Source organism: Pipistrellus kuhlii, unplaced genomic scaffold, assembly GCF_014108245.1.
Source record: "Pipistrellus kuhlii isolate mPipKuh1 unplaced genomic scaffold, mPipKuh1.p scaffold_m20_p_20, whole genome shotgun sequence".
Lineage (NCBI taxonomy): Eukaryota > Metazoa > Chordata > Mammalia > Chiroptera > Vespertilionidae > Pipistrellus > Pipistrellus kuhlii.
In genome coordinates this window covers 19864830-19892139 of record NW_023425516.1, presented here as the reverse complement: position 1 = coordinate 19892139, position 27310 = coordinate 19864830, and the positions used below count along the sequence as shown (strand labels likewise).

Here is a 27310-nt window from a genome sequence, read left to right as displayed (position 1 = left end):
GTTGAAGCCACCATAACATCATAGTGCAAATGCTACAAAAACCAATAAGCCCGTGGTTGAGATGGCAAACAACTCTAACCCTGGGTGTGGATGCGGATGGCATTGAGGAACTGCCTGTAGGGGGTGTGCAAGAGGCAGCTGATCGATGATTCTCCATCATCGATGTTTCTGTCTCTCTCCCTTCCTCTCTGTAAAAAATCAATAAAATATATATATTTTTTTAAAAACTAAGAAAAAAAATTATCTACTTTCCAAACCACACTACCTTGGTGTGAATGTCTAAATTTTGTAATTATCCTCTGGAGAACACAATACAAAATTCACGTGTACAGTACATATTTTTAAATACATTTTATTGATTTTTTACAGAGAGGAAGGGAGAGGAATGGAGAGTTAGAAACATTGATCAGCTGCCACCTGAACACCCCATACTGGGGATGTGCCTGCAACCAAGACACATGCCCTTGACCAGAATCAAACCTAGGACCCTTGAGTCCACAGGCTGACGCTCTATCCACTGAGCCAAATTGGCTAGGGCTCACGTATACATATTAAAAGCTCAGATGTGTTAAGTGTACATTTAAATATACTAGGAGCTCTGAACTCTGGCCTTTCATCATTTTTAACCTACCACTAAGGCTCAGAAACTATAAGTGGCCTCTCTGGTTTCTCTGCCCCCGTAGGATAAAAGTCTGCTTTAGCTTTATTTAACCCACATAACAGCTTTAGTTTACCCACATAACTAAAGGAAAAGCCGAACCGCGCGCAACCTCATCCAGCGCCCCACGGTGGCCACTTTTAGCCTTGGGGTGGGCCTAAGTACCAACGACACCTAGTAACCGTTACCACGACAACAGGACGCGTTCCCTCCCCCTCTAAACGCGGTTCCCCTCTGCTTCCCAGAAGGCACTGCGCTGTTTACAAGCCTTCCGCCCCTCTCCATCCCAACATGCAACGGGGCTCCGATGCCGTGGGAATCGTCACCAACGTGATCACTACAGAGATGCCTTCATGCCTTCATCCCTCGTTTAAACGTGGAAACGGTCTGCAGTAGAGTCACAGGTGGAAAAATCTCAAAAGAACGGCCTCAGTGATTTTTTTTCCTCCTTAAGTTGTGCGGAGGAAAGCCCCGGCTGTGCCTACACGCGCTCAGGCACCTCGCTGGGCAGCCTGCGCAGACGGGCTGCGCGGGGGCCTCGGGGCCTGAGGCGGGGCACGTGCGGGAGGAAGCGGCGCTGTCAGTCCGCGCGGCGCTGCGGGCCCCTTCAGCGTGGAGCCATGGGAGGCCTGGAGAAGAAGAAGGTGAGTGGGGGAGATCCCGGGGTTGGGGTGGCGAGGGGAGGCCTCGGAAGGCGGGCAACAGGGGCGCGACGGGGCCTGGGGACCCCCCGCCTTTCCCCGGCCTTGGCCCCTCCTGGGTACCCGGAGGATGGGCGAGGAAGGCAGTACTGGTCCGGGGAAATCCGGGGAAGATCCCTGGATCAGGATTGTTAACAAGAGTCGATAACCAAGCGTAGCGTCCCCCGAAAAGCAGGTCTAGCCGGAAGACGGCTGCTTACGGAATAAAGAGGGATACACATTGCGTCAAGGCCTCCATGACGTCGAATTCATCATCTCCAAGACTTGTTACCCTCCCCCCTCTTTTTTTTTCCTGGAACCAAAACTATCCAAGATTGTTAAATGTGCTGTGAAAGAGGGAGCAAACGAGGGGTGTGTTTGGTGACTGTGGGCGATCCGTAAACATACCCCGCAAGAGGCTGCAGGGTTATAAGCTGCACTTGGCCATGGAGGCCCCTGCCCCCTGACTCCCGAGAGAGAGAGAGAGAGAGAGAGAGAGAGAGAGAGAGAGAGAGACATCATCGTGTGTAGAGAGGATATGCTTGGTGAGCCTTGCCTGGAGCTTGGTACAGTGCACGGCTGCGCTTCACCAGGGAGACAAGAGATCCGAGTGCGAGGCAGCATCTTGGCGTCATAGGCATCCGGATGGTTGCTCAGGCCTTTTGTTTTGCTTACCCTCCTGCCTTCTAGCTTAATGCTTGGAACATGGTCGAGGTCCTGTTATTGCTTGTTGAATGAATGAGGGTGGAAGGGGAGAGGCTTTTTGACTTATTCTCAACCAGATAATATCACCCCCAAGGAAAGGAAAATGGTGTGTGAGGGCGAGTCTTAGATATTTCAATGGTGTCTGGCCCTCTGAAGGACCACTTGACACAAACAGATCTATCATACAGTACCTCTGTGGTATTACTATTTTAATAATATGTTAATAATGGCATCTGTGAGAGGGGGCAATTAAGGGGGGAAAGGTCTAAAAAGGCCTTTTGCTGGCGGGCAGGGGGGGTGATTATAAAGAAAAAAAAGTTGAGAACTCTGGCTTCGTGGCGTAGGCACTGAGGTTCTGGACTCAGACCTGGGTTTGACCCCCGGCCCCTTGAAAAGCTCTGTGAGCCGGGTGATTTCACTCGGACGACTCCTCCCGGGTGCAGTGGGAGTTTCACGGCACCCACCTCACCGTGTTGTCGGGGTTCGATGAAATGATGTGCGGAAATCGCTAATCGTAATGGCCAATACTTGGAGCTACTCCTAAGGGCTAGGCACAGCACCTGATCCATAGCAGCCCACGATCGCCAGCACCGTGCCGAGGACAAAGCCGGGTTGGCCAAGGACAGTGCAGGAGAGTTCATTCAGGCAGGCGGGTCCCTCCTTCCAGCGTTTCCTATCCCAGGGGCCACTTATTCAGAGATGCTTGCCTCTGGCAGGAGGCATGCCCAAGATCTAGGTCAGTCACTTCAATCATTGCTAATGGAATTTTTTATTTTTCTCCCCCCAAGTATGAACGCGGCTCTGCCACCAACTACATCACCCGCAACAAAGCTCGGAAGAAGCTGCAGCTGAGCCTGCCCGACTTCAGGTGCAGCTGGGAAGGCATGGACAGGGGGAGCCGCGGGGGTGCTTGGGGAGGGAGTTACACAAGGAAAACGCAGCTGCATCCCATCTCCCCCGCGCTGCCACAAACTGCATCTGCGATTCCGACGTTCCTCCTCTTCCTCACCTGCCCTAGCTTTAGTAAGCTGTGCTTTGCCAGGTGTGGTCTGTGGGGAAGCCAAGGAGACCTGGGCTCCCTGTGCTGGGTTCTCAGGATGGGCCCGCTGCTGTCTGCCTGCCTCTGCCACCCATCTCCTTCCTCTGGCAGAGGAGACCCCGGCCCTACAGCGAGGGGTTCTCAGCTCCTGGTGGAGTCAGCTCCAGCCTCCTGCACAGCCTGCAGGCCCCGCCGCCTGGCCCGCTGTTAGTCCCTCAGCCGTGCCCGGCATTTCCCACCCGGACAGCCTCTGTCCTTCTCAGCACGCTCTTCCCTCTGTGTGTGGCTGAAAGGTTGGCCTCTCGGCAAGGCCTTTCCTGACTCCTCTTGCCAAAAGCGGTACCCGCCGCCTGGCCCCTCTCTCCATCCTGACGGTTTCTCTCTGGTGCTTGTGACCGTCGATGTGTCACGTGACTGCCAGGCTCCTCACCAGGATGTGAGTTCTCCAAGGGCAGGCCCCCGTGCTGCCTGTCCAGTGCTGTTTTCCAGGCCCCGGGTGGCCGGCGCCCAGCACGTTCACTGACGGGAGGAACGGCCTCTGTCTTCCAGGCGGCTGTGCATCCTGAAGGGCATCTACCCCCACGAGCCCAAACACAAGAAGAAGGTGAACAAGGGCTCCACGGCGGCCCGGACGTTCTACCTGATCAAAGACATCAGATTCCTCCTCCATGAGCCCATCGTCAGCAAGTTCCGGGAGTACAAGGTGAGGCCGGGCTCGGGGCTGTCTGTCTGTCTGTCTGTCTGGCGGGGTTGGTCGCAGGTTAGGGCCCACCCGCTGTGACCGTGGGCAGATTGCTGGGTCTCGCTGAGTCCGCCTGCGGAAGGAGTGTCTCGCGAGGACTGGCTGAGATCACGAGTGGAAATCGTTTGCACAGAACCTGGCAAGCGGTTAATTTACCTGTTGTTCTGTCCCCCTGGTATTTGGGGAAAAGAGTAAATTTACTGCCTCTGAGGCTCTCAGGTGTGTTTTCTGCCCAAAGATGCCATGTTACTCAGTTCTTTCTGGAATTGCTCCCCGGAGACCCAGCCCTTCATTCCACAAGTAGAAGCCATTAAGTGCTGGAATGCCACAGGGAAAGCAGAAAACCTGTTTATCCCAAATGCAAATACTGATGGAAAGGAGACTGCTGGTACGGAAGCCTTTGCCAAGCAAGCAGGGCCAGGCCGAGGCCCTCCGCGGGAGGGATGGGGCGCCACCTGGTGGCCTCAGCTAGCTGCTGGCCTTCTTGGCCAGCCAAGTCCACCGAGGTGTTCTGCCAATCCTGGGCTGAGGGAGCAGGTGGCACAGCCACACAGCTTCAGGGGCCTTGAGAGTCCTCCCGCCCCACGCATCCCTCCTCCACGGATGAGGGGTCTCCAGGAGCCTCTGCCCAGCGTCAGCTGGCTCTTCTGTCTCCCAGGTGTTTGTCCGGAAGCTCCGGAAGGCCTATGGGAAGAGCGAGTGGAACACCGTGGAGCGTCTGAAGGACAATAAGCCCAACTACAAGCTTGACCACATCGTCAAGGAGCGGTGAGCTGGTTCCCGGGTTCCTCCCCAGGCTGTGCAGAGACTGGCGCTGCCAGGCCCCTTCCTTCGTGGCAAGGCCTCGCGGGGGGGGGGGGGGGGGCCTCCAGGGCGGCACCTAACCACACCTGAGGGTGCCGCCCTCCGGCCACGCAGGTACCCCACCTTCATAGACGCCCTCCGGGACCTGGACGACGCCCTCTCCATGTGCTTCCTCTTCTCCACCTTCCCCCGCACCGGCAAGTGCCACGTGCAGACCATCCAGCTGTGCCGCCGGCTCACCGTGGAGTTCCTGCACTACGTCATCGCCGCCCGCGCCCTGCGCAAGGTGAGCGTGGGGGAGCCGCCCGGCCGGGCCCCGTCTGCCCTCTCCTGCCCTCCCCTCGGTCTTCACCCAGCCGTCCCCTCTCTCCGCCAGGTCTTCCTGTCCATCAAAGGCATCTACTACCAGGCCGAGGTGCTCGGGCAGCCCATCGTGTGGATCACACCCTATGCCTTCTCCCACGACGTGAGTGTGCCCGCGGGCGGGGGCCTGTGCCGGGCGGTTCTCCCTCGGGCTCCCAGACAGACGAGGGCACGAGCAAAGAGACGGGCTTTGGCTGTCTGTCCAGTACGTGCTGGGTTCCTAGGCGTTGGCCGGGGCTGTGGGGTCAGGCAGGGTTGTAGTAAGAACTCGAGCCGAGCTGGCTGCAGCGCCCCCAGCCGGTTGGCCTTGAACGTGCTCCTTTGGCGCTCTGTCCTCGCAGGCGTCTTCAAACTACGGCCCGCGGGCCACATGCGGCCCGCAGAGGAGTCTGATCCGGCCCGCCAGGTTTTTTGGGCAGTGAGCGCAGCCGAGGTGTTACAGTAGGAATTAGTAGTTCATATAGTCCGGCCCTCCAGCTCTCTGAGGGACCGTGATCTGGCCCCCACTTTAAAAAGTTTGAGGACCCTTATGGTGTGAGATTTCAGGAAAGGATTTTTCCAAGTGCCCTTTGGGGTGAATGACTAGGAAGCTGGTGCTCAGATGCCTGCAGGCCCATCAGGGGTCCTGCAGATGCTTTTGGAAGGACGGAGGTGTGAGTGTGGGCACAGGTGTGAGTGTGGGCAGGACGTACGGCTCTTTCTGAGGGGCAGAGGCCCAGGGCAGGGCTGCCCCGGAGGGCTCCTCACCCCGCCCATCTTGCCGACGAGCCTCCTGTGCCCCCAGCACCCGACAGACGTGGACTACAGGGTCATGGCCACCTTCACCGAGTTCTACACCACCCTGCTGGGCTTCGTCAACTTCCGCCTCTACCAGTCCCTCAACCTGCACTACCCGCCCAAGGTAGGGCCCGCCAGCCCCGCCCTCCTCCTCCTCCCTGCGCAGGGGCCGCAGCCCGGCCGTGCCCCGTGGAGGCGGGGCCGTGGCGGGCTTTTCCTCTGACCCTTCCCTGCCCCCCTCCCCTGCCCCCCAGCTCGAGGCCCACACGGAGGTGCAGGCCCGCGAGGACAGCTACGCGTTGGACTCTGAGAGCTCCATGGAGGTGAGAGCGGCTTCCAGAGCACAGGCCCCGCATCCCCAGGAGGGTGGGCCCCGCATCCCCAGGGGGTGGGCCCCGCATCCCCAGGGGGTGGGCCCCGCATCCCCAGGAGGGTGGGCCCTGGCCCGGGCATGGCTGTGGCTACATGTGTGGTCTCAGGACTTCCCTCAGAACCAAACCCACTGCTGTCCCAGACTGTCCCTGCCCCCCCCCCCCCCCCCCGCCACACCCTCAGAGAAGCCCCCACGCAGCAGCCCTGCAGTCCCGCTTCTCTTCTGTAGAAACTGGCCGCCCTCAGCGCCAGCCTGGCCCGGGTGGCGGTGCCTGTAGAGGAGGAGGCCGAGGTGGACGAGTTTCCGGCCGACGGGGTGAGGATGCCGCCTCCGGGAGGGGCGGGCGGGCGGGGGGCGGGGCTGAGGGACCTGGGAGGAAGCTGAGCGAGGCCCGCTTGCCCCGCAGGAGACGGCGGCGCAGGAGGAGGACCGCCGGAGGGAGCTGCAGGCGCAGGAGCAGCAGAAGAAGCTCTTCGAGGGCCTCAAGTTCTTCCTGAACCGGGAGGTGCCCCGAGAGGCCCTGGCCTTCATCATCAGGTGCGGAGGCCAGCGGCACCGGCTCTGCCACTCCCGCTGGGTGCTGCCCGGCCTGGGGGGGCAGCCTGGGTGCCCCTTGGGTACACCCGTAACTCTGGGTGGTGTCAGGATCCGCTGAAGGCTGTTGTGGGGACTCGGCAAAAACGGTGCTGGGAAGTGCGCAGCGTACCCTGGGCGTACGCACAGGAGGTGCCCACCGGAGGGCAGCTGGCATCGCTTTCTCACCAGCGAGGGCAGGTCTCCGCTGGCCAGCATTAGGGGGGGGCCCTAGGAGGGGAGGGGACAGTGTGTCCTAGGAGGGTGACCCTGGGGGCCAGCGGGTCCCAGGGCAGCACCTCATGCCTGAGACCTTTCGCGGGCTCCCCTTGTGCCTGTAGGAGCTTCGGCGGGGACGTGTCCTGGGACAAGTCTCTGTGCATCGGGGCCACCTATGACGTCACGGACTCCTGCATCACCCACCAGATCGTGGACCGGCCCGGGCAGCAGACGCCTGTCATCGGCAGGTAGGCCCCGAGGGCCCTCGCCTGTTTGGGGTTCTGAGCGCAGAGGCCTGTCTCGGTGGCCCCTGACCCGTCTCCGCCGCCCCCCTGCCAGGTGCTACGTGCAGCCTCAGTGGGTGTTTGACTCCGTGAACGCCCGCCTCCTCCTCCCTGTGGCCGACTACTTCCCTGGGGTGCCACTGCCCCCTCACCTCTCCCCCTTCGTGTCCGAGAAGGAAGGGGACTACGTGCCCCCGGAGAAGGTGAAGCTGCTGGCCCTGCAGCGGGGCGAGCAGCCAGGTGAGCGGGACGGGCTGGGCAGGGCGGGCGGGCCCCTCCGCTGGCCGTTTCCCTTCTTGGCCACAAGGTGGCAAGCCGCAGGGAACAGGGCAGCTGGGCACAAGCCCCTTTGGAGCGAGGTCTGGGGAAGGGAGCGTCTGTGTTCTACAGTCCGGTGTTGATGTTCAGAGTAACGGGGCCAAAGAATGGTCTGGGAGTCGTCACCGTTCGCACAGGAGGCGGCAGAGCCGGGGGTGGGGGCCTGGGGTTTCCTCTGAAGGCAGCTGGGCTGCCAGGAGAGGTGCCAGGGGGCGTGGCTGGGACAGCCCTGTGCTGCCATGGAATGCCCCCTGGACTGAAGGGGTGGGGCAACCAGGTGAGGGGAGGGCTCCCCGGGCGCTCAGCAGCCATCGGCTGTTTGTAGGAAATCTGAATGAATCTGAAGAGGAAGAGGAGGAGGAGGAGGAGGAAGAGGAGGAAGATGGTGAAGAAGGAGGAAATGAAGAGGAAGAGGAGGAAGACGTGGAGGCTGGCTCAGAAAAGGAGGAAGAGGCCCAGCTGACAGCTCTGGAGGAGCAGAGGATGGAGGGGAAGGTACGGGGCGGGGGGGAGGGGGCAGCCCTGGCCCAGAGGGCGGGAGCCAGGGGTCTGCGGGGTGGGGAGGGGACCTGAACCCACCGGCTTCCACCCGCGTCCTCAGAAGCCCAGGGTGATGGCGGGCACCGTGAAGCTGGAGGACAAGCAGCGGCTGGCGCAGGAGGAGGAGAGTGAGGCCAAGCGGCTGGCCATCATGATGATGAGGAAGCGGGAGAAGTACCTCTACAACAAGATCATGTTCGGCAAGAGGCGCAAGATCCGCGAGGTGAGTGCCCGCCGCCCGCCGGAACTCTGGGGCCGGCCGGCTCTCCTGGGCGGTAACCCTCTCCTGCCTGCGCCCTGCACGCCCTGGCTGGCAGCGATGCTTTAGCCAGAGCGCGGACTTCACACAGCACGCCAGCTGTGCCCTGTGGTGGGGTTAGATTCTGGTGGGCGTTCCCAGAAAACACCCGGAGCCGTCCCTGCCCCCCTCCCCACGGCTCTGGAGGGTTCCTAGGAATATAAACGCTGCGTTGGGAGGCCTGCCTGTGGGTTTTGTGAAAGGCACCCCCAGATGGCCCCGGGGAAGGCTGCTCCCGCCTGACCCCTCCCAGCAGCTCCGAGTGCGGATTTGCGGGGCCCCAGCTTTCCCAGCGGGAGGGGTGGACGGGGACCCTCCTGCCTTGCCGAGGCCCGTGGAAGGCTAGTTTGAAAGGCGAAGGTGAGGGAGGGCTTGTTCAGAGAGACTTGTTTTCCCCGTGGCGGCTGCCGTTCACCTCCCCGGGGCTCTGCTCAGAAGGGGTGGCCTCACGTAGAGCGGGGAGTCCCTCTGCCTGCTGTCCCCGTCACGGCTGGGCCTGCCCCTCTGTCCTCACAGGCCAACAAGCTGGCGGAGAAGCGGAAAGCCCACGACGAAGCTGTGAGGTCCGAGAAGAAGGCCAAGAAGGCGAGGCCGGTGTGAGCGGCGGCCGCCTGTTGCCAGCGGGGCGAGCACAGGCCGGCCGGGGACCCGGCTGGGTGGCAGAGCGGAGTCCCGGAGTCTCTGCTGTTCCCTTCCCCTCCCCCCTGCCGGCCTGGCCTCCTTTGGATGGAATTCTGGCAGAGAAGAGGCGTCTGCACCCCCACTATTTCCCAGGTGTCAGCGACATGGGGAGCAGGGCCCCACCAGGGGCTCCCATGCACCTTGGCTTTCTGCAGCCTCCCCTTCTTTCACCCCCCCCCCCCACGTGATTCTCAGGGCGCTGTGATGGAGGGTGGGAAGCATTTGTTATTAAACGGCTGGAGTCTTGCAGCCAATTGGCCTCTGTGTTCATGAGCCTTCCTGCGGGCCACCTGATGGGGGCGCCGTGCTGCAGGCTGCACACCGGGCGTGCCCAGAGACGCCGGCCCCCCTCCCCAGGCTCTCTGGAGCCCAAGGGCCCCTTTGGGCCCGAGGATGCCAGAAGGTGGGGGCGCAGATTCTGGCCAGTCTGCCCTCCGGTCCCAGCCCAGCCCCTTCTCCGTCTGAACCTGCTTCCGCATGGGAGTCAGGAGGGGACGTTCTGGGGCCTGCTTCCCAGGGATGGCGGGAGCATTCCATGCCAGGCAGGCTCCGTGGTGTGGGATGGCTAATAAAGTGCTCTGCAGACCCGCTGTGGTTGTCTTCTCTTCCTGCCTGAGTCGGCCCCCAGGGGAGGCACCGGTGCCTGAGGCCCTGGGGGCCTGTGCTTTACCTAGGGGGCTCCTGGACAGACGGCCGAGGGAACCCCAGTGTGGGTGTAACAGCGCCCGACTCCTAACCCCCGCTGGGCCGCCCTCCGCCTTCCCGCCCGGCCTCGGCGGTGCCCTTGCTGAGGCCAGGGGACAAGCCAGTGCCTCGGGGAAGAATCCGGGCTAGAAACTAGGCTCAGACCCTCCCGGTCCCACCTCCACCTCCCTGGCCGGCCCAGCGGGCTATGTGCTGCCAGGACAGAAGTGTGGGTTTGGACCTGGTCACCTTCCCCCACTGAGGCACTTGGAGGAGGGCCTTGGCCCTTGGCCCTCGCTGCTCGGCCTCTGGAAGTTTCCTGGGCAGTGGCTGCAGGCCCAGCCTGTGGAGAGGATGGGACGGGCAGGAGCTTGGGCAGGCAGTGGGGGAGGCTGCGTTCCATCTCGGGTGCTCATGGCAGTGGGCCGGTGCTCCAGAGACGGCCAGGCCTCTGGAGCCAGCACCCACAGTCCCGGTGCGAGGCCGGGACCTGCCCGGGTGTGTGTGCTTCCCGGGGCCCCGGCGAGGAGTGCCGGGGCAAGGCTGCAGGGCAGGCCCATCAGATACGGAAAAACCTGGCAGCCGTGGTGTGGAATTTTCCCCATTCCAGAGTTGCCCAGCGATGGCGGGGGCAGCGGGGCTGATGGGGCCCGTGCCCCACGGGGCGGCAGCTGCTTTGGCACTGCCTGCAGCTGGAGCTGAGCATTCCCGGCTGTGTGTGTGTGTGTGTGTGTGTGTGTGTGTGTGTGTGCGCGTGCGCGCGATATTTCACCCCTTTCCTTGGCCCTCTGGGTGAAGGAGGGGAGCCCAGGACTGGGAAAGGGGGCTGGGGGTGGGGGGCACCTGCATGCCGAGGGCATTGTGCTCAGCCCGGACTCCGGGTGCCTTGGAGAGGTGGGGTCAACGGAGCCCTCCCAGTGTCTGGCCCGTTGGGGACGGGTCCCTTGCCTGAGCTTCCTTGGGGCATTCTGGCACCACCCCCTCGCCATCCCCTGCCTTCGTCTCCATCTCAGAACCAAACAAGTGTATGCCAGCTCGCACTGACTCTGAGCAGGGGACCAAACCTCCCAGGGGGTCCTCAGGGCTCCAGACTCCCCTGAAAAGTTATCCAGCCTGTTTGGCTCAGTGAATAGAGCGTTGGCCTGAAGGATCCCAGGTTCGATTCCGGTCAAAGGCATGTACCTTGGTTGCGGGCACATCCCCAGTGGTGGTGGGGGGGGGGGGGTGTGCAGGAGGCGGCTGGTCAATGATTCTCATCGACGTTTCTAACTATCCCTCTCCCTTCCTCTCTGTAAAAAAAAAAAAAGTTAAGCAGCTGGTCCAGCCGCCGCCTCCTCCCCGGAGCGGGGCTGCCCGCACCACCACCACCACGCCACCCCGTCCCCCAGGCACCGTCGAATCCCCTCGGGCGAGGAGCTCAGCAGAGCCCCAGGGTCCGGCGGCGGGACAATGGCCCCGTTGGCGCGTCCGGGACAAACGCGCCTTGTTGGGCCGCCGGCGGGGGCGCGCTGCTGAAAGCGGCCTCTGTGCGCCCGGGGCGCGCGGAGGGGCCGGAGGGACCGGGAGGGGCGCGGAGGGGCCGGAGGGCGCAGGCCCGGGGCGCCCATTGGCTGCGGGGCCGCCGGGGGCCGGGCGAGGCTGCGGCCGCACCTGGCCGAGCGGGCGGGCGGGCGATCGGACGGGCGGGCGGGCGGCGTTGGGGGCGGGGCGGGAGCATGGCCCAGGCCCGGCGGACCAGGGGGCGCCGGTGGGTGCGCCCCGCCGCCGCCGAGTAAGCGCCCGGGCGGCGCGGCCCGGGCCCAGCCTTCAAGCCAAACCCGAGGAGGAGGACGGGGACGAGGTACGTACCTATTGGGGGGCGCAGCACCCACCACCAGCTGGCACCCTGCCTCGCCGCCCCAGCCTCCCAATGGAGACTGCGAGTCAGACCGGACTCTCAGACCCACCCCCCCCTCGAGTGGTTTAGGGGCGCGCTCAGCTACAGTGCAAGGGCTGGGGCCTGGGAGGGTGCAGGGGGGTTCTCACCCCGCCCTTGGTTTCTTCCTAGGGTCCCCATTCCCAGGGTTCCCCAGTCGGTGGTGCACAGGGGACGGGTGGGGCTGGAGCTGGAGCTGGCAGTCCATTAATGATTAATCTTTGGCATGGCAGCCAGTGCTCAGAGGAGAAGCAGGAATCTCCCCTCTGCCCCCCAGCCTTCCCCCTGGAGGGGCTGTCAGAGCAGGGGCTGGGGACCTGGATAAGGTGGGGGTGGGGGCGGGGAATCCCCTCTGCCTGGAGAAGGCCCCGCCCTGTGCCACTGAGGGGCCAGGCCTCCCAGGAGAGGCTCGTGGGAATGGGACTAACCCTGGTCTCCAGGAGGGGTCCCCAGGAAATCCAGCAGCTCCCAGGGGGACCAGCTTGGTAGCAAGCCAGCTGTGGCAAAAGCTGGGAGCGAGACCGAGGTCCTCCCCCGTGGGAACCCTCTCCCCCGCTGCCTGGAAGCGGAGAGGTGATGGGTGCCCCCCTGGCAGCCATAACCCAGACGGGTGGGTGGGAGGGAGGGAGCTGGGGAGGGAGGGTGACAGGCCTGACACCCGATCTCGCCTGGGTTGCTGAGGTGACAGGTGCCATGGAAATCCTCAGGAGGACAGTCCGGCGGGGAGAATCCAGCCTCTTCCTTTACGGAGGGAGTGACCAGAGGCCCAGAGAGGGTGAGGGCCGGACCAGCCCCGAGGCTGCTGGGCTCCGCCTCGCCCTGCAAAGCAGACGTGGCTAACAGTCCCCGTTATCCCTAGGGGAAACGGGGACTTGCCCAAGGTCACATAGTTCAAAGCTGGCTGCCTAGGAGTCTTGCCCCAGCCCGAATCTCAGGATCTCAGCTCCACTCAAGACTTCGGGGGCCCTCTCTGGGGTCTGAGCCTCTTGAAGCTGTCTGGGCTGCCCCACACCCCCACCCCCTTGCCTCAGTCCCTGGCTCCCAGCTCTGCCTGACACTCGGGCGGGCTGCTACGCAGGGAGCAGAGACAACAGAGGCCTGTTCCCAGCTGCCTCCTCAGGCAGTTGGTCCCCGGCTGCTCTAGGGCAGGTCCCTGCCTGAAGGAAGCACCTGCTTCCCGCACATTCCCTCGTCCGATGGGCCAGGTCTGGTGGTTGAGAGCTTGGGTCTGATGCCCTTGTGCCGCCCAGCGAGGGAGGCGTGTGTCCCTGAGGGGCCCTCCCTCTGCCTGGGGTGCCACCCGGCGAGAGAGGCCATTAACTGGGGGAAGGAGGCACAGATGGTGGAATTCCAGGCATGGCACCAGCAGGCTCTTTTTTTAAAACAAGGATTTGAGAGAGGAAGGGAGAGGGAGAAAGAAATAGAAACATCCATGATGAGAGAGAACCATTAATTGGCTCCTGCCCACCTCCCCACTGGGGATCGAGCCCACAACCCGGGCATGTGCCCTGACCGGGAATCGATACCGTGACCTCCTGGTTCATTCATAGGTCGGCGCTCCACCGCTGAGCCACGGGGCTGGGCTGGCAGCACGCTCTCGCTTTGCTTTGACCTGGTGAGGCGCATGGACCAGCCCTTCGAGGAGCCCAGAGGGGCCTTCTTTCCCGCCTGCTGGTTCCGGGGCAGCTATGAGATGTGGTTGGGCACCCCCCACCTGGTCCCAGGGGGTCCTGACTAGCCATGCGACCTCAGGTGTGAAGTCCAGGTGGTCCTGACTACCCATGTGACCTCAGGTGTGAAGTCCAGGGGGTCCTGACTACCCATGTGACCTCAGGTGTGAAGTCCAGGTGGTCCTGACTACCCATGTGACCTCAGGTGTGAACTCCGGGGGGGGGGGGGACGTGGGTCTGGAGCCTGGGGAATTTGGGTGCTTGGCTGGGAGGTTGGCCTTCCAGGAGTTGGCACTGGCGAGTCCTGCTTCACCTACCAGGGTCATGACGATACTCCTAGGTGTGTGCAAGGGCTGTGCGTGCCTCGTCCTGTCCCGTTGGACCCTCCGCAAGCCCCCGAGAGGGTCGCAGCAGCCCCATTTTTTTAGGAAACGGGCTCAGAGGCAGGAAGTAGCCCAGTGGGCGGGTGGGAGAGCCGGGAAGGGCAGCCAGGGCCCCTCAGCCCCTCCAGGAGCAGAGAGAGAGGCAGGGGGGCGGCGGCAGGGCAATGTGGACAGCGAGTGCTCAGCTCCTTTAGACAGCCTTTATATGGTGTCACGTTTTTATGCAAACAAGTGCATGCCATTCCTTTCAAAAGCGTTTCAGTCATGCTGGAAGGTACAGAGGCCGAGAACGCCAGCTCCCACCTACTCACCTCCAGGGTTCTCCGTCATTGGGGGGCTAAGAAAGAAGGGATTGAGCCCTAGCCAGTTTGGCTTAGGGGACAGAGCCGGACCCAAGGGTCCCAGGTTCCATTCCGGTCAAGGGCATGCACCTTGGTTACAGGCTCCGCCCTGGCCCGGGCCCTCAGGGCGCACCTGCAGAAGGCAGCCAATCGGATGTGTCTCTCTGTCTTTCCCTCTCCCCTCTCTGGCTCTCTCTAAAAGATCAACCATGGGGAAAACACCCTCGGGGGAGAATTAACAGAAGGGAAGAAGGAGGTGATTGGCTTCTTAGTGTCAGCTTCCTTCATTGTTGGACATTGAGGTTGTGTCTAAATTTCCCCTTTGCCAAGGAATACCGCAATGTACACCTTTGTGCGCCGTCTCAGATCTCTCGCTGGAGTCTCATCGGTGGAATCGCTGGGTCTGGGGATGGGCACTTTACAATAGTCGCTGTCAGATATGCGCTCAGAGCACTGGAGGGAGAGTCTTATTACTCTGCTCTTTTTTAAAAATATATTTTTACTGATGTCAGAGAGGAGGGAAGAAGGAAAGAGAGAGATAAACGTCAACGATGAGAGATTCATGGATGGGCTGCCTCCTGCGCGCCCCACACTGGGGACTGAGCAGCGGAATCCGGGCCTGTGCCCTGACCGGGAGTCGGACTGTGACCTCCTGGTTCCTAGGTCGATGCTCAACGCAGGGGGCCACACCTGGCCGTGCTATTGCTCTACTCTTTTTTTTATTTTTTTGTTAAAATATATTTTATTGACTTTTCGCAGGGAGGAAGAGAGAGGGATAGAGAGTTAGAAACATCGATGAGAGAGAATCATCGATCAGCTGCCTCCTGCACACCCCCTACTGAGGATATGCCCGCAACCAAGGTACATGCCCTTGACCGGAATCAAACCCGGGACCCTTCAGTCCGCAGGCCGACGCTCTATCCACCAAGCCAAACCGGTTTCGGCTATTGCTCTGCTCTTAACGTCTCTCCCAGCGTCCCCAGGAGAGTCTCCAGCCACAGGAATCAGCCCGAGGACACTCACCCCGCCACTTTCTCTGCCAGCGCCCCGTTCCCGCGAGCACGCTGAGCAAACAGCACCGGGGCCCGTTCGCCAGGGAACGAATGTTCTGCAGCCGATGGCTCTGAGACCCCTGACCTTGACCTCCGAGGGGGATTTCCTCGTCCTGTCTAGACCTTGGGAAAAACCAGTAGCATCTCGATTGGCCCCAGTCCCTCAAGGCCTAGTCCAGGCTGACCTGGGCCACTGCCCTTCCCACAGGAGAAATAGGACTGAGGTACAGCATTCCGTACTGTACCTCTTTGAGGGAGGAGGACTCGGAGCTCATGAAGTCTCACCAGACCCATCCCCCCGGGCCCTGGCCAGGCGCTCCCCTCAAGAAGGCCTTGTGGGGTGATCTGCCCACTCTCTGGGCTCCCTCAGATTTATTTATTTATTTAATTATTTAAAAATATATTTTATTGATTTTTTTTTTTTTACACAGAGGAAGAGAGAGGGATAGAGAGAAACATCGATGAGAGAGAATCATCGATCAGCTGCCTCTTGCACACTCCCCACTGGGGATGTGCCCGCAACCAAGGTACATGTCCTTGACCGGAATCGAACCCGGGACCCCTCAGTCCGCAGGCCGACGCTCTATCCACTGAGCCAACCCGGTTTCGGCTCCCCTAGGTTTTAGACACGTTTCTCTGGCCGGGTCTCAGCATCTTGGAGCCCTGTCGTGTGTGACCTTGGACCCGCGAAGACCCATCTCTGAGCCTCAGTTTCCCCTCCCGCCGGGGGGTGGGGTAACAGCGGTGGGTGTTCCATGCACAGGACAGTGTTCAATGAGATGTGATTCACGGAGCAACCAGCCTCCCCACCCCCTCCCATGGCCTCTGAGCTGGTCCCGGGCTCTCTGCAGGGCTCCGCAGCTGCACGTGTCCTTGGCCCAAGGACACGGGGGACCTCGCTGAGCCCTTGGGTGAAGGTGCAGGGAGGGTCAGAGGCCGGCCACGGGGCAGAGGGGGCGCTGGCAGGGTACAGGGACATCCACCTGCCGTCCCCAGGGAGGGAACTCATGAATATTCACACGCCTGCCGGAGCGGGAGGGAGCCAGCCCGCGTGTGACTGGGCGTCATTGGAGCGTTCCTGTTTCCCAGTGACCGCGGGCAGAGGCAGCCTGGGAGTCAGATGTGGCTCCGGCGGGGAGCGGAGAGGGAGAGCCAGCCCGCCGAGGCCCGAGGTAAGGTGACTCCTGCCCCGGTCCCCGCCTGGTGGTGATGCTCCAGGCCGGAGGCTCGCCACCCTGGCGTGGCTTCCCCGTGTGCCCGCTGTGGGGGGGGGGGGGGGTGTGAGTCCTATTTCTCCTTCGTTCCGCGAAAGGTGCTAGTCCAGCCTCGCTGGAGGACTGCCGGGCCTGGCCTGGGGCCAGCCACTGGCACAGGCGGAGGGCAGGTGGCCGGGGTCACCCACAAGGGCAGGAGGAGGGGGGGTGGGCTGGGGAAGGGGCACCGCCGGCCCCGTGGCTCCGGGACTGTCGCCGCCGTAGGCAGGGGAGGAGGGGGACCCGGTTCTAGTCCCGTCTCTGCTGCCGCTGTGCTGTGTGACCTTGAGGGTGGCCCTGCCCTCTCTGAGGCTCGGACTACACTGAGGTCATCCCCAGTGTCCTATGGGTTTGGACCTGGGGCTGTCAGTGGCCTGCATCGTGGGCAAGCAGGCATAGACCTCGAAGGGACCATGACTGGGGTCCCGGGAGGACGATGAGATGATGATGGTGATGATGATGATGATGGTGATGGTGATGATGATGATAGCAATGGTGGCAGCTCATGTTCAGTGAGGGTCCGCTCTGTGCCACCGCTGGGTCTGAGGGTGGGCACTTTAAAGTATTTTTTAAAATATATTTTATTGATTTCTCACAGAGAGAAAAAGGGAGAGGGATAGAGAGTTAGAAACATCGATCAGCTGCCTCCTGCACACCCCACTACCGGGGATGTGCCCGCAGCCAAGGTACATGCCCCTGACCGGAATCGAACCCAGGACCCTTCAGTCCGCAGGCCGACGCTCTATCCACTGAGCCACACCGGTTTCGGCAAAGATGGGCACTTTGGACTGTGATAGTTGCCGTCAGATATGTGCTCTGAGCACCGGAGGGAGAGTCCTATTGCTTTGCTCTTTTTTTCTTTTTAACATATTTTTATTGATTTCGGAGAAGAAGGAAGAGGGAGAGAGACACATCCATGATGAGAGAGAAGCATCGATCGGCTGCCTCCCGCACCCCCCACACTGGGGAGCCAGTCCACAGCCGGGATGTGCCCCGAGGGGAACTGAACGGTGACCTCTTGGCTCCTGGGTCGAAGCTCAAGCACGGAGCGACACCTGGCCGGGCTGTCGCTCTGCTTTTAAATTTTTATTTTATTATTAACTTCTTTATTGATTAAGGTATCACATATTTGTCCTCAACCCCCCATTCCAATCCCCCACCCTCCAACTCATGCCCCCACCCCCACTATTGTCCTTGACCACTGGTTAGGCTCATATGTGTGCACATAAGTCCTTTGGTGGATCTCTCCCTTTTATCCCCACTATTGCTCTGCTCTTAACGTCTCTCCCAGCGTCCCCGTCCCCGTGAGAGTCTCTCCGGCCACAGGAATCAGCCCGAGGACACTCACCCCGCCGCTTTCTCTGCCAGCGCCCCGTTCCCGCGAGCACGCTGAGCAAACAGCACCGGGGCCCGTTCGCCAGGGAACGGATGTTCTGCAGACGATGGCTCTGAGACCCTTGACCTTGATTTCCGAAGGGGGCTCTTCCCTGTCCTGCTCCCACAATTGCAGGTCCTTCTCCTTCCCGTCTTTCCCTGGTGATCCAGCTGCTCCTCCAGCCTCAACTTACCTCTGTGCCCAAGGCCCCCAGCAAGTGTGTCTTCCGCGGCCCCGCTCAGGGGCGCGATGTCAGCTTTGGGGGTGCAGGGGGTTTGCACGCCGCCCTGGGATGCAGGGAGAGTTGGTTTCATCATGTTGGAGGAGATTTAAGGCCCAGAGAGGGACACAGACTTGCCTTAGAGCAGCGGTCAGCAAACTCATTAGTCCGCAGAGCCAAATATCAACGGGACGATGATTGACATTTCTCTGGAGAGCCACAGTTTTTAAACGTAAACTTCTTCTCACGCCACTTCTTCAGAATAGACTCAGCGCAGGCCGTGGTGTTTTGTGGAAGAGCCACACTCCAGGGGCCAGAGAGCCGCAGTGTGCCGACCACTGGCCCAGGGACTTAATCACAAGGAACAACAACAGCCTGTGACTATTGGAGTGGAGAGTCTAGGTCAGTGGTCGGCAAACTCATTCGTCAACAGAGCGGCAAACGGCGGCTCGTGAGCCACATGTGGCTCCAGAGCCGCAGTTTGCAGAGACCACTGGCCTAGGGCGTCCAGCAAGGAAACAGCAGAGCTGGGACTCGAACCCAGGCCTCTGGCCCCCCAAGGGCTGGTGCCGTGTGACTTTCCCGTGTGTGCCCGACACACGTGGGTCTCATGCGTGTGCTGCCCACCCTGGCCACGACCTGCCCTGAGAGGCCTGAGGGTCTGTTTGCCAAAACTCACCAGGTGCCAGGCTCCGAGCGCCCGGGGCTGAATCACCATCCGGTTGGCCTGGGGCTGGGCACGGAGCGGAGCCCTCCTCCCCCCCCAGCTCAGCAGTGACAATAATAATTAATAGGTATTGACTTCTGCCCGTGGCCACGCATTCTCTCATTGAAATTCGCAGCCTCGTATCCCTACCTCCCCCTTGCCCCACCTCCACACCCCTCAGCCCGGCTCCGGCTGCCAGGGTGCCCGTCGCCGGGCCTCCGTCTACCAGGGGCTCTGCCAGGGGTCCCTAGGGTGCTGGCTGCCCTGGTCTTGCTGTCGTGTCCGTTGTGCCTGGGACACGGAGGGGGACCTCCCGTCGTGGGTGCCTCTGGCCGCTGAGACCGGAGGGACCAGCCACCGGGGCCCGCTCTGCCTCCCCACCTTCGCCCCGGCCGGGCCCTCAGAGGCCAGCGCCTGCCGGGCTTCTGGCCTTCCGGACGGACGGACAGCCGGCACTGGGCGGCACTCCGTCCTTCCTCCCGGGCCTGGGCCTGGGCCTGGGCCGCACCTCACGGCGGGGAGCTGTGCTCCGGAGGCTGGCCGACCGCGGTGTGCATCCCAGCCCTGAACCCTGCCTTGTCCGGTGACGTCACCTCTCAGAGCCTCAGTTTCCCCATCTGCAGAAGGAAGGTGACAGTGGGCGCTGCCTCCCAGGGGAGCTGGGAGGAGGCGGTGAGATTCTCTGGAGGAGCTGCTGAGCCTAGAAGGTGGGACAGCCCAGCCCCCCACCCGCCTCCCTGCAGCCAGCAGGCCCCCATCCCCGTCCCCCCCGCTCCCCCCGCACCGTCCCCCACTGCTGGGCTGCAGGGAGCCCCAGTGGGAGAGTGAATGAACGAATGAGTGAGTGAGTGAGTGAAGCAGCGGTGGGGGCTGGGAGCACCTGGGCGGGGCCAGACGGAGCCTGATTGACAGCTCTGGGGAGCGGCGGTCTGCCCCCTGCTGCCTGGCCTTCTGCTCAGAGCTGCTCCCTCAGCCTCGCAGACCTCCTTCCAGAAGGCGCCCTGGTGAGTGGGGCCCGGGGTACGGACGGGTGAGCTGGGGGTTTTCCGAGGGCGGGACCCCTAAGCCCCCCTTTCCAAAGCCAGGGCAGCTGAGGCCCCAGGCCCCGCTCGGGGTTTGGGCCGGAGTCTGAGGCGCTGGCCTGGCCCAGGACCCCGGTGGGGGGGAGGCCCAGCGGGCGCCTGAGGCCTGGTGCAGGTTTGTGGGGTGTTTGTTTTGTTTTTTTTTGGGGGGGCTGTGCAGTGGAGGCAGAAGTGTTAGTCGCTTTGCCTGCCCCCCTCAGGAGGAGCCGGCGTGAGGGGCGGCCGGGGTCCCTGTGACTGAACCCCAGAACCTGAGGTGACGCCTCTCCTTCCGGGGCCCCTCCAGGACCAGCCAGACCCTCCTGACCGGCCTCCGTCTCCCCATAAGCTTCTGATCTAGTATTTAAATATATTTTATTACTTTTTCTGATTAAAATGGCCCTCCATGCTCTTTTAAAAAATGCAGCCATTGCCCTGGCTGGTTGGGCTCAGTGGATAGAGCGTCGGCCTGCGGACTGAAGGGTCCCGGGTTCGATTCTGGCCAGGAGCACGTGCCTCGGTGGCAGGCTCCTGGCCCTGGTCGAGGGCATGCGGGAGGCAACCAATCCATGTGTCTCTCTCACATTGGTGTTTCTCTCTCCTTCTCCCTCTCCCCTTCATTCTCTCTAAAAATCAAAGGGAAAAATATCTTTTTCAAATAAATGATTAAAAAAAAAAAAGCAACCATTACAGTCCAGGCTGGGAGGTCCAGTTGTTTGTGGAGTGTATTCTCAGACACCAAAAGGCTGCCGGTTTGATACCAAGTAGGGGCACATACTACCTAGGTTGTGGGTTCGATTCCCGGGTGGCTCGGTTCCTCTCACATCTCTCTCTCTCTCTCTCTCTCTCTCTCTCTCTCAAATCAATAAAATCAGTCCTCAGGGGAGGGTTTCAATAAAGCAACCCTTGCAGAAATGGGAAACCCAGAAAACTGTTTCTGCATAGATCCCCGCCCCACACCCCGCTTTGAAGAGGGCACCGCGGTTAAAACGTAAAACACTGCCCTCCACCTGTTCGTTCCCGGGCCCACATATATGTTTACGTATGCACAGGCGTGGGCTTGCGGGCGCCGTTGTTCCGGAATGTTCTTTTTTCACGTGTACCCATCGCAGTGTGCTTGTGAGCCAGTCCATTGCGCTTTCCGCCGTGTTTTGTTTTGTTTGTGCAGTGACTGCATGGGAGATGGGTGGCCATCTGTGTCCTGGTCCCTGTGAGGGGCCCCGAGGTTGTGCCTAATTTTTTTGTTTTTCTGACCAAGCGGCCATGACGCCCTTGCACCTGTGACTTTGCCCCAAGCGGCTCCCTCAAATAGTTGGAATTCGGGGACTCGTAGTTTCTTTCCGCCTTCTGGAAACTCTCCCACACCCGTCCACCCCGACCCCATCCACCTGGCGCCCCCGAGTGGAGAGGGACTTGTCAGCTTCCCTCCTGTATGGTCCCTTCCTCTGCAGATTGCTGCTTCCTTTTCAATCCTCACCCGAGGATATTTTCCCATTGATTTTTAGCAGTGGGAGGGAGAGGGAGAGACAGAGAGAAACATGGATGTGAGAGGAACACGTCGATCGGTTGCCTCCTGCACGAAGCTGACCAGGTCCCGGGCCGGAGGCACGTGGCCGTCACCGGAATCGAACCCGGGACCCTTCATTCCACAGACCTATGCTCTATCCACTGAGCCAAACCAGCGAGGGCTGCAGATTGCTTCTTCTTTTAAAAAATTATATTTTATTGCTGTTTTACAGAGAGAACGAGAGAGGGATAGTTAGAAACATCGATGAGAGAGAAACATCCATCAGCTGCCTCCTGCACACCTCCTACTGGGGATGTGCCCGCAACCGAGGCACATGCCCTTGACCGGAATCGAACCCCGGACCCTTCACTCTGCAGACCGACGCTCTATCCACTGAGCCACACCGGTCGGGGCCAGATTGCTTCTTTATGTCCCTTCCCGTGCGGAGAAGTTTCTAGATGATGGGCAGAGGGCTCGGGGCTGCTGTGGCTGGCGGGCTGGGCTTGGGGAGGGTGTGTGGGTCCCTCGTGTGACTGTTCTGGGGGGAGCATGTGGGGTTCTCTGCCGGGCGGGTTATTGGCCTCGGCCCCCGGGATCGTGGTGACGTGCCGGTGCGTGTAGTTACGGGGCAGCAGGCGTGACCTCCTGTGGCCTCCGGGACGAGGGCCCCACGCCACGGGCGCCCGCACAGGAGTGGAAAGTTTTCCACCTGGGCCTTGCCGCTGAGGGGGCGGGGAGGCCCCTGAGCCCCCACGCTCTCCCCGTGCCCCAGCCCTCCGCCCACTCCCACACCTAAACCAAGCAGAACACCGGGACACCCCGTGAAACTGGCTTTTAAAAAATATATTTTATTAATTGTCGAGCAATATTAAAGATGTTTCTTTCCCTTCCCATCTGTAATCAATTAAAAAAAAAAAAGTAAACTAGCAAACATCCACTTCAAGATTAAACCGAACCAGGCGCCCTGGCTGGTGTGGCTCAGCGGATAGAGCGTCGGCCTGCGGACCAAAGGGTCCCGGGTTCGATTCCGGTCAAGGGCACGTCCCTCAGCTGCAGGCTCCTCCTCAGGATCCTCCCGGGGCCCCGGCCGGGGCTCCTGCAGGAGGCAGCCCATCGGTGTGTTTCTCCCAGATTGACGTTTCTCTTTGTCTCCCCCCCCCCCTCTCTCACGCGCACTCTCTCTAAAAATCAACGGGGAGCCGAAACTGGTTTGGCTCCGTGGACAGAGCGTTGGCCTGCGGACTCAAAGGTCCCAGGTTCGATTCTGGTCAGTGGTTGCAGGCACATCCCCGGTGGGGGGTGTGCAGGAGGCAGCTGGTTGATTTTTTCCTCTCATCGATGTTTCTAGCTTTCTATCCCTCTCCCTTCCTCTCTGTAAAAAAGAAGAAAAAAAAGAAGAAGAAGAAGAAGAAGAAGAAGAAGAAGAAGAAGAAGAAGAAGAAGAAGAAAAAAGAAACTGGTGTGGCTCAGTGGATAGAGCGTCGGCCTGCGGACTGAAAGGTCCCAGGTTGGATTCCGTCAAGGGCATGTGCCTTGGTTGCGGGCACATCCCCAGTAGGGAGTGTGCAGGAGGCAGCTGGTCGATGATTCTCTCTCATCGATGTTTCTGACTCTCTATCCCTCTCTCTTCCGCTCTGTAAAAAATCAATAAAATATATATTTTTAAAAAATCAATAAAATATAAAAATAAAAATAAAAAAGTAAAAATCAACGGGGAAAATGTCCTCAGGTGAGGATTAACGGAACAACAAACACACGGAACCGAGCTTCAGGAACGGCTGCTGGCCCCCTCCGGCTTCTCTCCGCGTTGGCGTTGCCAGCCTCTCTCTGCAGCCCTGTCCCCGGGTTCCTCCACACGTTTGTCTCCCTCTGCCTCGTGCTTGGGGGCCGCTGAGCTGGTGATGGCCCTCCACCCAGCCAGGCGAGGGGCAGGGTGGGCGCCCCCCATGGCCGGCCTCCTGACGCTTGCCCCGCTGTGTGCCCCACCTTCCCCCCAGGTGTCTGAGATGCCGCCGCCTCAGAAGAAGCGCTGGGAGTCCATGGCCAAGGGGCTGGTGCTGGGCGCGCTCTTCACCAGCTTCCTGCTGCTGCTGTACTCGTATGCAGTCCCCCCGCTGCACCCCGACCTGCCATCCACGTGAGTGGTCCTCCTGGGCGACCTGGGGGTGGGGATGGGCCTGAGGGGGCACCCTGAACTGTGCACGCGATACCGAGGGCACAACGCGCCGTGTAAGCCGGGGCCTCGGTGTCCCCATCTGTGAAATGGGTACAATCACAGAGCCTGCCTTCTGCGGCACAGGGATCCGATGCCACCGTCCGAGACTTGGGTTTTTATCGCCTGAAGCTCCAACGGGGCTGGGAGGGGGGTGACTTGTCCACGAGCCCTTGGCTGGCACAAGGCCCGGATGCAAACAGGGGGTCTGCTGGCCTCTCAGCCTGCCTCCTAACCATGAGGCTATCCCACCTCCTTCCACCTCCGGGCTGCTCAGCTAAGCCCACACCCCCAGTGGGGGAGAGGGGGGGTGCAGGAGGCAGCTGATCGATGTGTCTCTCTCATCGATGTTTCTCTCTCTCTCTCTCCCTCTCTGTAAAAAACCAATAAGATATATTAAAAACAAAACAAAACAAAACAAAAAACAACAAAGCGCTGGCCCAGGCACTGCGGCCTGGAGGAAGGCCCATGGGGTCCCCATCCTGGCTCCCCGCCACCACCGTCCCCAACACCCCTGCTGCCCGGACCCCGGGCCCTGAGGTCCTCTCCCCCCTCCCTGAGCACCCCTGAGGCTCTCCCCACCCTCTCTGTGCCCGGCAGGACCCCGGAGGGCACCCCGTCCTGCTCCCCGGCCCCGGATGAGTCCGAGACGACAGCGGCGGCCGCCAACGGCTCCTCGCCCGCCAACGGCTCCTCCCCGGGGGGCTGCCGGCCGCGGCGGGACATCGTGTTCATGAAGACGCACAAGACGGCCAGCAGCACGCTGCTCAACATCCTGTTCCGCTTCGGCCAGAAGCACGGGCTCAAGTTCGCCTTCCCGAGCGGCCGCAACGACTTCGCCTACCCGGCCTTCTTCGCGCGCCGCCTGGTGCAGGGCTACCGGCCGGGCGCCTGCTTCAACATCATCTGCAACCACATGCGCTTCCACTACGACGAGGTGCGCGGCCTGGTGGCGCCGGGCGCCGCCTTCATCACGGTGCTGCGCGACCCGGCGCGCCTGTTCGAGTCCTCCTTCCACTACTTCGGCTCGGTGGTGCCGTCCACGTGGCGGCGGCTGCGGGGCCGCGCGGACAAGCTGGCCGCCTTCCTGCGGGAGCCCGACCGCTACTACGACCCGCGCGGCCTCAACGCGCACTACCTGCGCAACCTGCTCTTCTTCGACCTGGGCTACGACAGCGGCCTGGACCCGCGCAGCCCGCGCGTGCAGGAGCACATCCTGGAGGTGGAGCGCCGCTTCCACCTGGTGCTGCTGCAGGAGTACTTCGACGAGTCCCTGGTGCTGCTCAAGGAGCTGCTGTGCTGGCAGCTGGAGGACGTGCTCTACTTCCGCCTCAACGCGCGCCGCGCCCCGGCCGCGCCGCGCCTCTCGGCCGAGCTCTACCGCCGCGCCACCGCCTGGAACGTGCTGGACGCGCGCCTCTACCGCCACTTCAACGCCAGCTTCTGGCGCCGCGTGGACGCCTTCGGCCGCGAGCGCATGCGCCGCGAGGTGGCCGCCCTGCGCCGCGCCAACGAGCGCATGCGCCGCATCTGCATCGACGGCGGCCGCGCTGTGGACGCCGCCGCCATCCGCGACGCCGCCCTGCAGCCCTGGCAGCCGCTCGGCGCCAAGTCCATCCTGGGCTACAACCTCAAGCAGAGCATCGGCCGGCGCCACGCGCAGCTCTGCCGCCGCATGCTCACGCCCGAGATCCAGTACCTCATGGACCTCGGCGTCAACCTGTGGGTCACCAGGCTCTGGAAGGCCGTGCGCGACTTCCTGCAGTGGTGACGTGGCGTGACGCCGTGGCGTGACGGCGTGACGGTCCCCTCGGGGGAGGGGCGGCCCTCCTGTCTGCGCGCTCCTGCTCCCCCCTGGGCAGGGGCCTGCTGCTGGCCTCCATCCACCCCCCTCCCACCCCCCAGTCCCTCCTGGTGCCACCTCGGTCCCCGGGGGAATGGGGGGATGGAGCCAACCAGCCAGTCTGTGCCCCCAGCATCAGTATTTGACTAATTGTACCTTTTCTTTTTCTTTCTTTCTTTCTTTCTTTCTTTCTTTCTTTCTTTCTTTCTTTCTTTCTTTCTTCCTCTCTCCTTCCTTCCTTCCTGCCCTCCTTCCTCCCTCCCCCCCTCCACTCCCTCCTCCCTCCCTCCCTCCCTCCCTCCCTTCCTTCCTTTCTTTCTTTTTTTTTTTCTTTAAATCCCCCTTTTTTTTGTTGTACTTCCCGCCTCCCCACCAAGGGGAGGCCTTAGAAGTAAAGGCATTTCACGTTTTGTTAAATCAGCCTCCGTGGTGGTGACTGTGGTCGGGGCTCGGGTGGGGGTAGCTGGTAAGGGCTGGGCACCCCAAGAGGGCGTGGGTGGGTGCCTGCCTGTGGGACTGTGTCTGTGGGACAGAGCGGAGGGGTGGGGGTGGGGGTGGGGCGCGAGGGTTGGTGTGTTACATGCTGAAGTCCGTGGGGTTGAAGGACTCCCATGAGCTACCAAGGTCAAGGAGATTGTGTGTGTGTGTGTGTGAGTGTGTGTATGAGTGTGAGTGTGTGTGTGTGTGTGAGTGTGAGTGTGTGTGTGTGTGTGTGTGTGTGAAATCAATAAAAACACAAAATAGAATAAATAAAATAAAATAAAGAGAAGATTCTTCAAATAAATAAAAGTGATCCCCAAGGGTCTCTGGTTGCTGGTAGCTTGCAGGAGCCAGGCTGCTCTTGCCACAGCGAGGCAGCAGGGGGCGCCGTGGTGCCAAATTTGGTCTTGGTCAGTCCTGCTATTTCTGTCCAGATGGGGGCACCACCATGACCAGCCATGGGTAGGCCTGACATGTGAAAGCCCGGGGGGGGGGGGGGGGGGGGCGCGGGGGGATGGCTGTCCCCTGGGAGAAACGCAGTGGAACCACCTGTTCCTCTCCATTGTGAGCTGAACTGTAGCCCCTAAAAGGAGATGTTGGTCCTGGCTCAGGGGGCTGAGCAGCAGCCTGTGCACTGAAAGGTCCCGGGTCCAGTCAGGGTGCAACTGATAGATGTTTCTCTTCCATAGTGACGCCTCTCTCTCCCTCTCTCTCTCTCTCCCTCCCTCCCTCCTCCCTCCCTCCCTCCCTCCCTCCCTCTCTCTCTCTCTCTCTCTCCCTCCTCCCTCCCTCTCTCTCTCTCTCTCTCTCTCTCTCCCCCAGGCCCTTGTGGGACGGGGCCATATCGGACCCCGTCTTTCCAAGGCGTCACCCCGAGCTGGTGGGGAGCCAGGGAAACCCTCCGGCAGCTGCCCCGAGCCTAATCTCCACCTCCCAGGCGGCCCCGGCGGGCGGGAGGCCCCCGCTGCCCCGGCAACCGGGTCAGGCAGACACTCCCTCCCAATCCTCCTCCCAAGGTCCCCTGAGCCCAGGCCTGCGTGTTCGGAGGCGCATCCCGTAGCCTCCGTCCTGCTGGAGGTCCACGGGGGGGGGGGGGGGGGGGGGGCGCCATTCAGCCAGGACGCCCGCCAAGCCTGATGGCACCCCCAAACACGGAGATGCCCTCCACCCAGCAGGCTCTGCTTCCGTCGGCGGGTTCCAGGCTTGAGTGAGGACGGTAAGGAGGGCACCTGTGCCAGCGAGAGATGCCAGCTGTTTTCCGAGCCTCTGGGAGGCGGGAGGAGGCAGGACCGCAGGGGGGGGGGCAGGTGTGACGTCAGCATCACGTCCCCTGACGACGCCCTCATTGCCGTCCAGCGCTCTCAGCCCACACCCCACGGAAGACGGAGAGCTGTCCGTCTCCCGAACCATGGGCGCCCAGACGGTGAGAGCACAAGTCCTCCACGCCCAGCGAGATCTGGGCTGGGCCCTAGCCGGTTTGGCTCAGTGGACAGAGCGTTGGCTTGTGGACTGAAGGGTCCCGGGTTCGATTCCGGGCAAGGGCGTGTACCTTGG

At 61.5% G+C, this 27310-nt stretch overlaps 2 protein-coding genes across 5 annotated transcripts; both read left to right on the top strand.

Annotated features, from left to right (window-relative positions):
• The first annotated feature begins 1151 nt into the window (after positions 1–1151).
• On the top strand, positions 1152–12463 carry PES1 (pescadillo ribosomal biogenesis factor 1). 2 transcript variants are annotated; one of them, XM_036448851.1, is made up of 16 exons: positions 1152–1302; positions 2832–2911; positions 3632–3785; positions 4483–4592; positions 4743–4914; positions 5005–5094; positions 5776–5892; positions 6023–6091; positions 6370–6456; positions 6548–6678; positions 7056–7181; positions 7273–7457; positions 7861–8030; positions 8137–8298; positions 8890–8989; positions 12428–12463. In XM_036448851.1, the coding sequence occupies exons 1-15, from the start codon at positions 1279–1281 to the stop codon at positions 8971–8973; spliced, it is 1761 nt and encodes a 586-aa protein (XP_036304744.1). In that variant the 5' UTR covers positions 1152–1278; the 3' UTR covers positions 8974–8989; positions 12428–12463. The 2 variants fall into 2 exon arrangements, with proteins under 2 accessions (XP_036304744.1, XP_045441677.1); XM_045585721.1 differs by lacking the exon at positions 12428–12463 and having other exon boundaries at positions 8890–9641.
• GAL3ST1 (galactose-3-O-sulfotransferase 1) lies at positions 11418–25467 on the top strand. 3 transcript variants are annotated; one of them, XM_045585723.1, is made up of 4 exons: positions 11418–11578; positions 23219–23358; positions 24034–25254; positions 25296–25467. In XM_045585723.1, the coding sequence occupies exons 2-3, from the start codon at positions 23228–23230 to the stop codon at positions 25202–25204; spliced, it is 1302 nt and encodes a 433-aa protein (XP_045441679.1). In that variant the 5' UTR covers positions 11418–11578; positions 23219–23227; the 3' UTR covers positions 25205–25254; positions 25296–25467. The 3 variants fall into 3 exon arrangements, with proteins under 3 accessions (XP_045441679.1, XP_036304746.1, XP_045441678.1); XM_036448853.2 differs by lacking the exon at positions 11418–11578 and adding an exon at positions 16088–16271; XM_045585722.1 differs by lacking the exon at positions 11418–11578 and adding an exon at positions 19595–19657.
• Positions 25468–27310: the final 1843 nt, after the last annotated feature.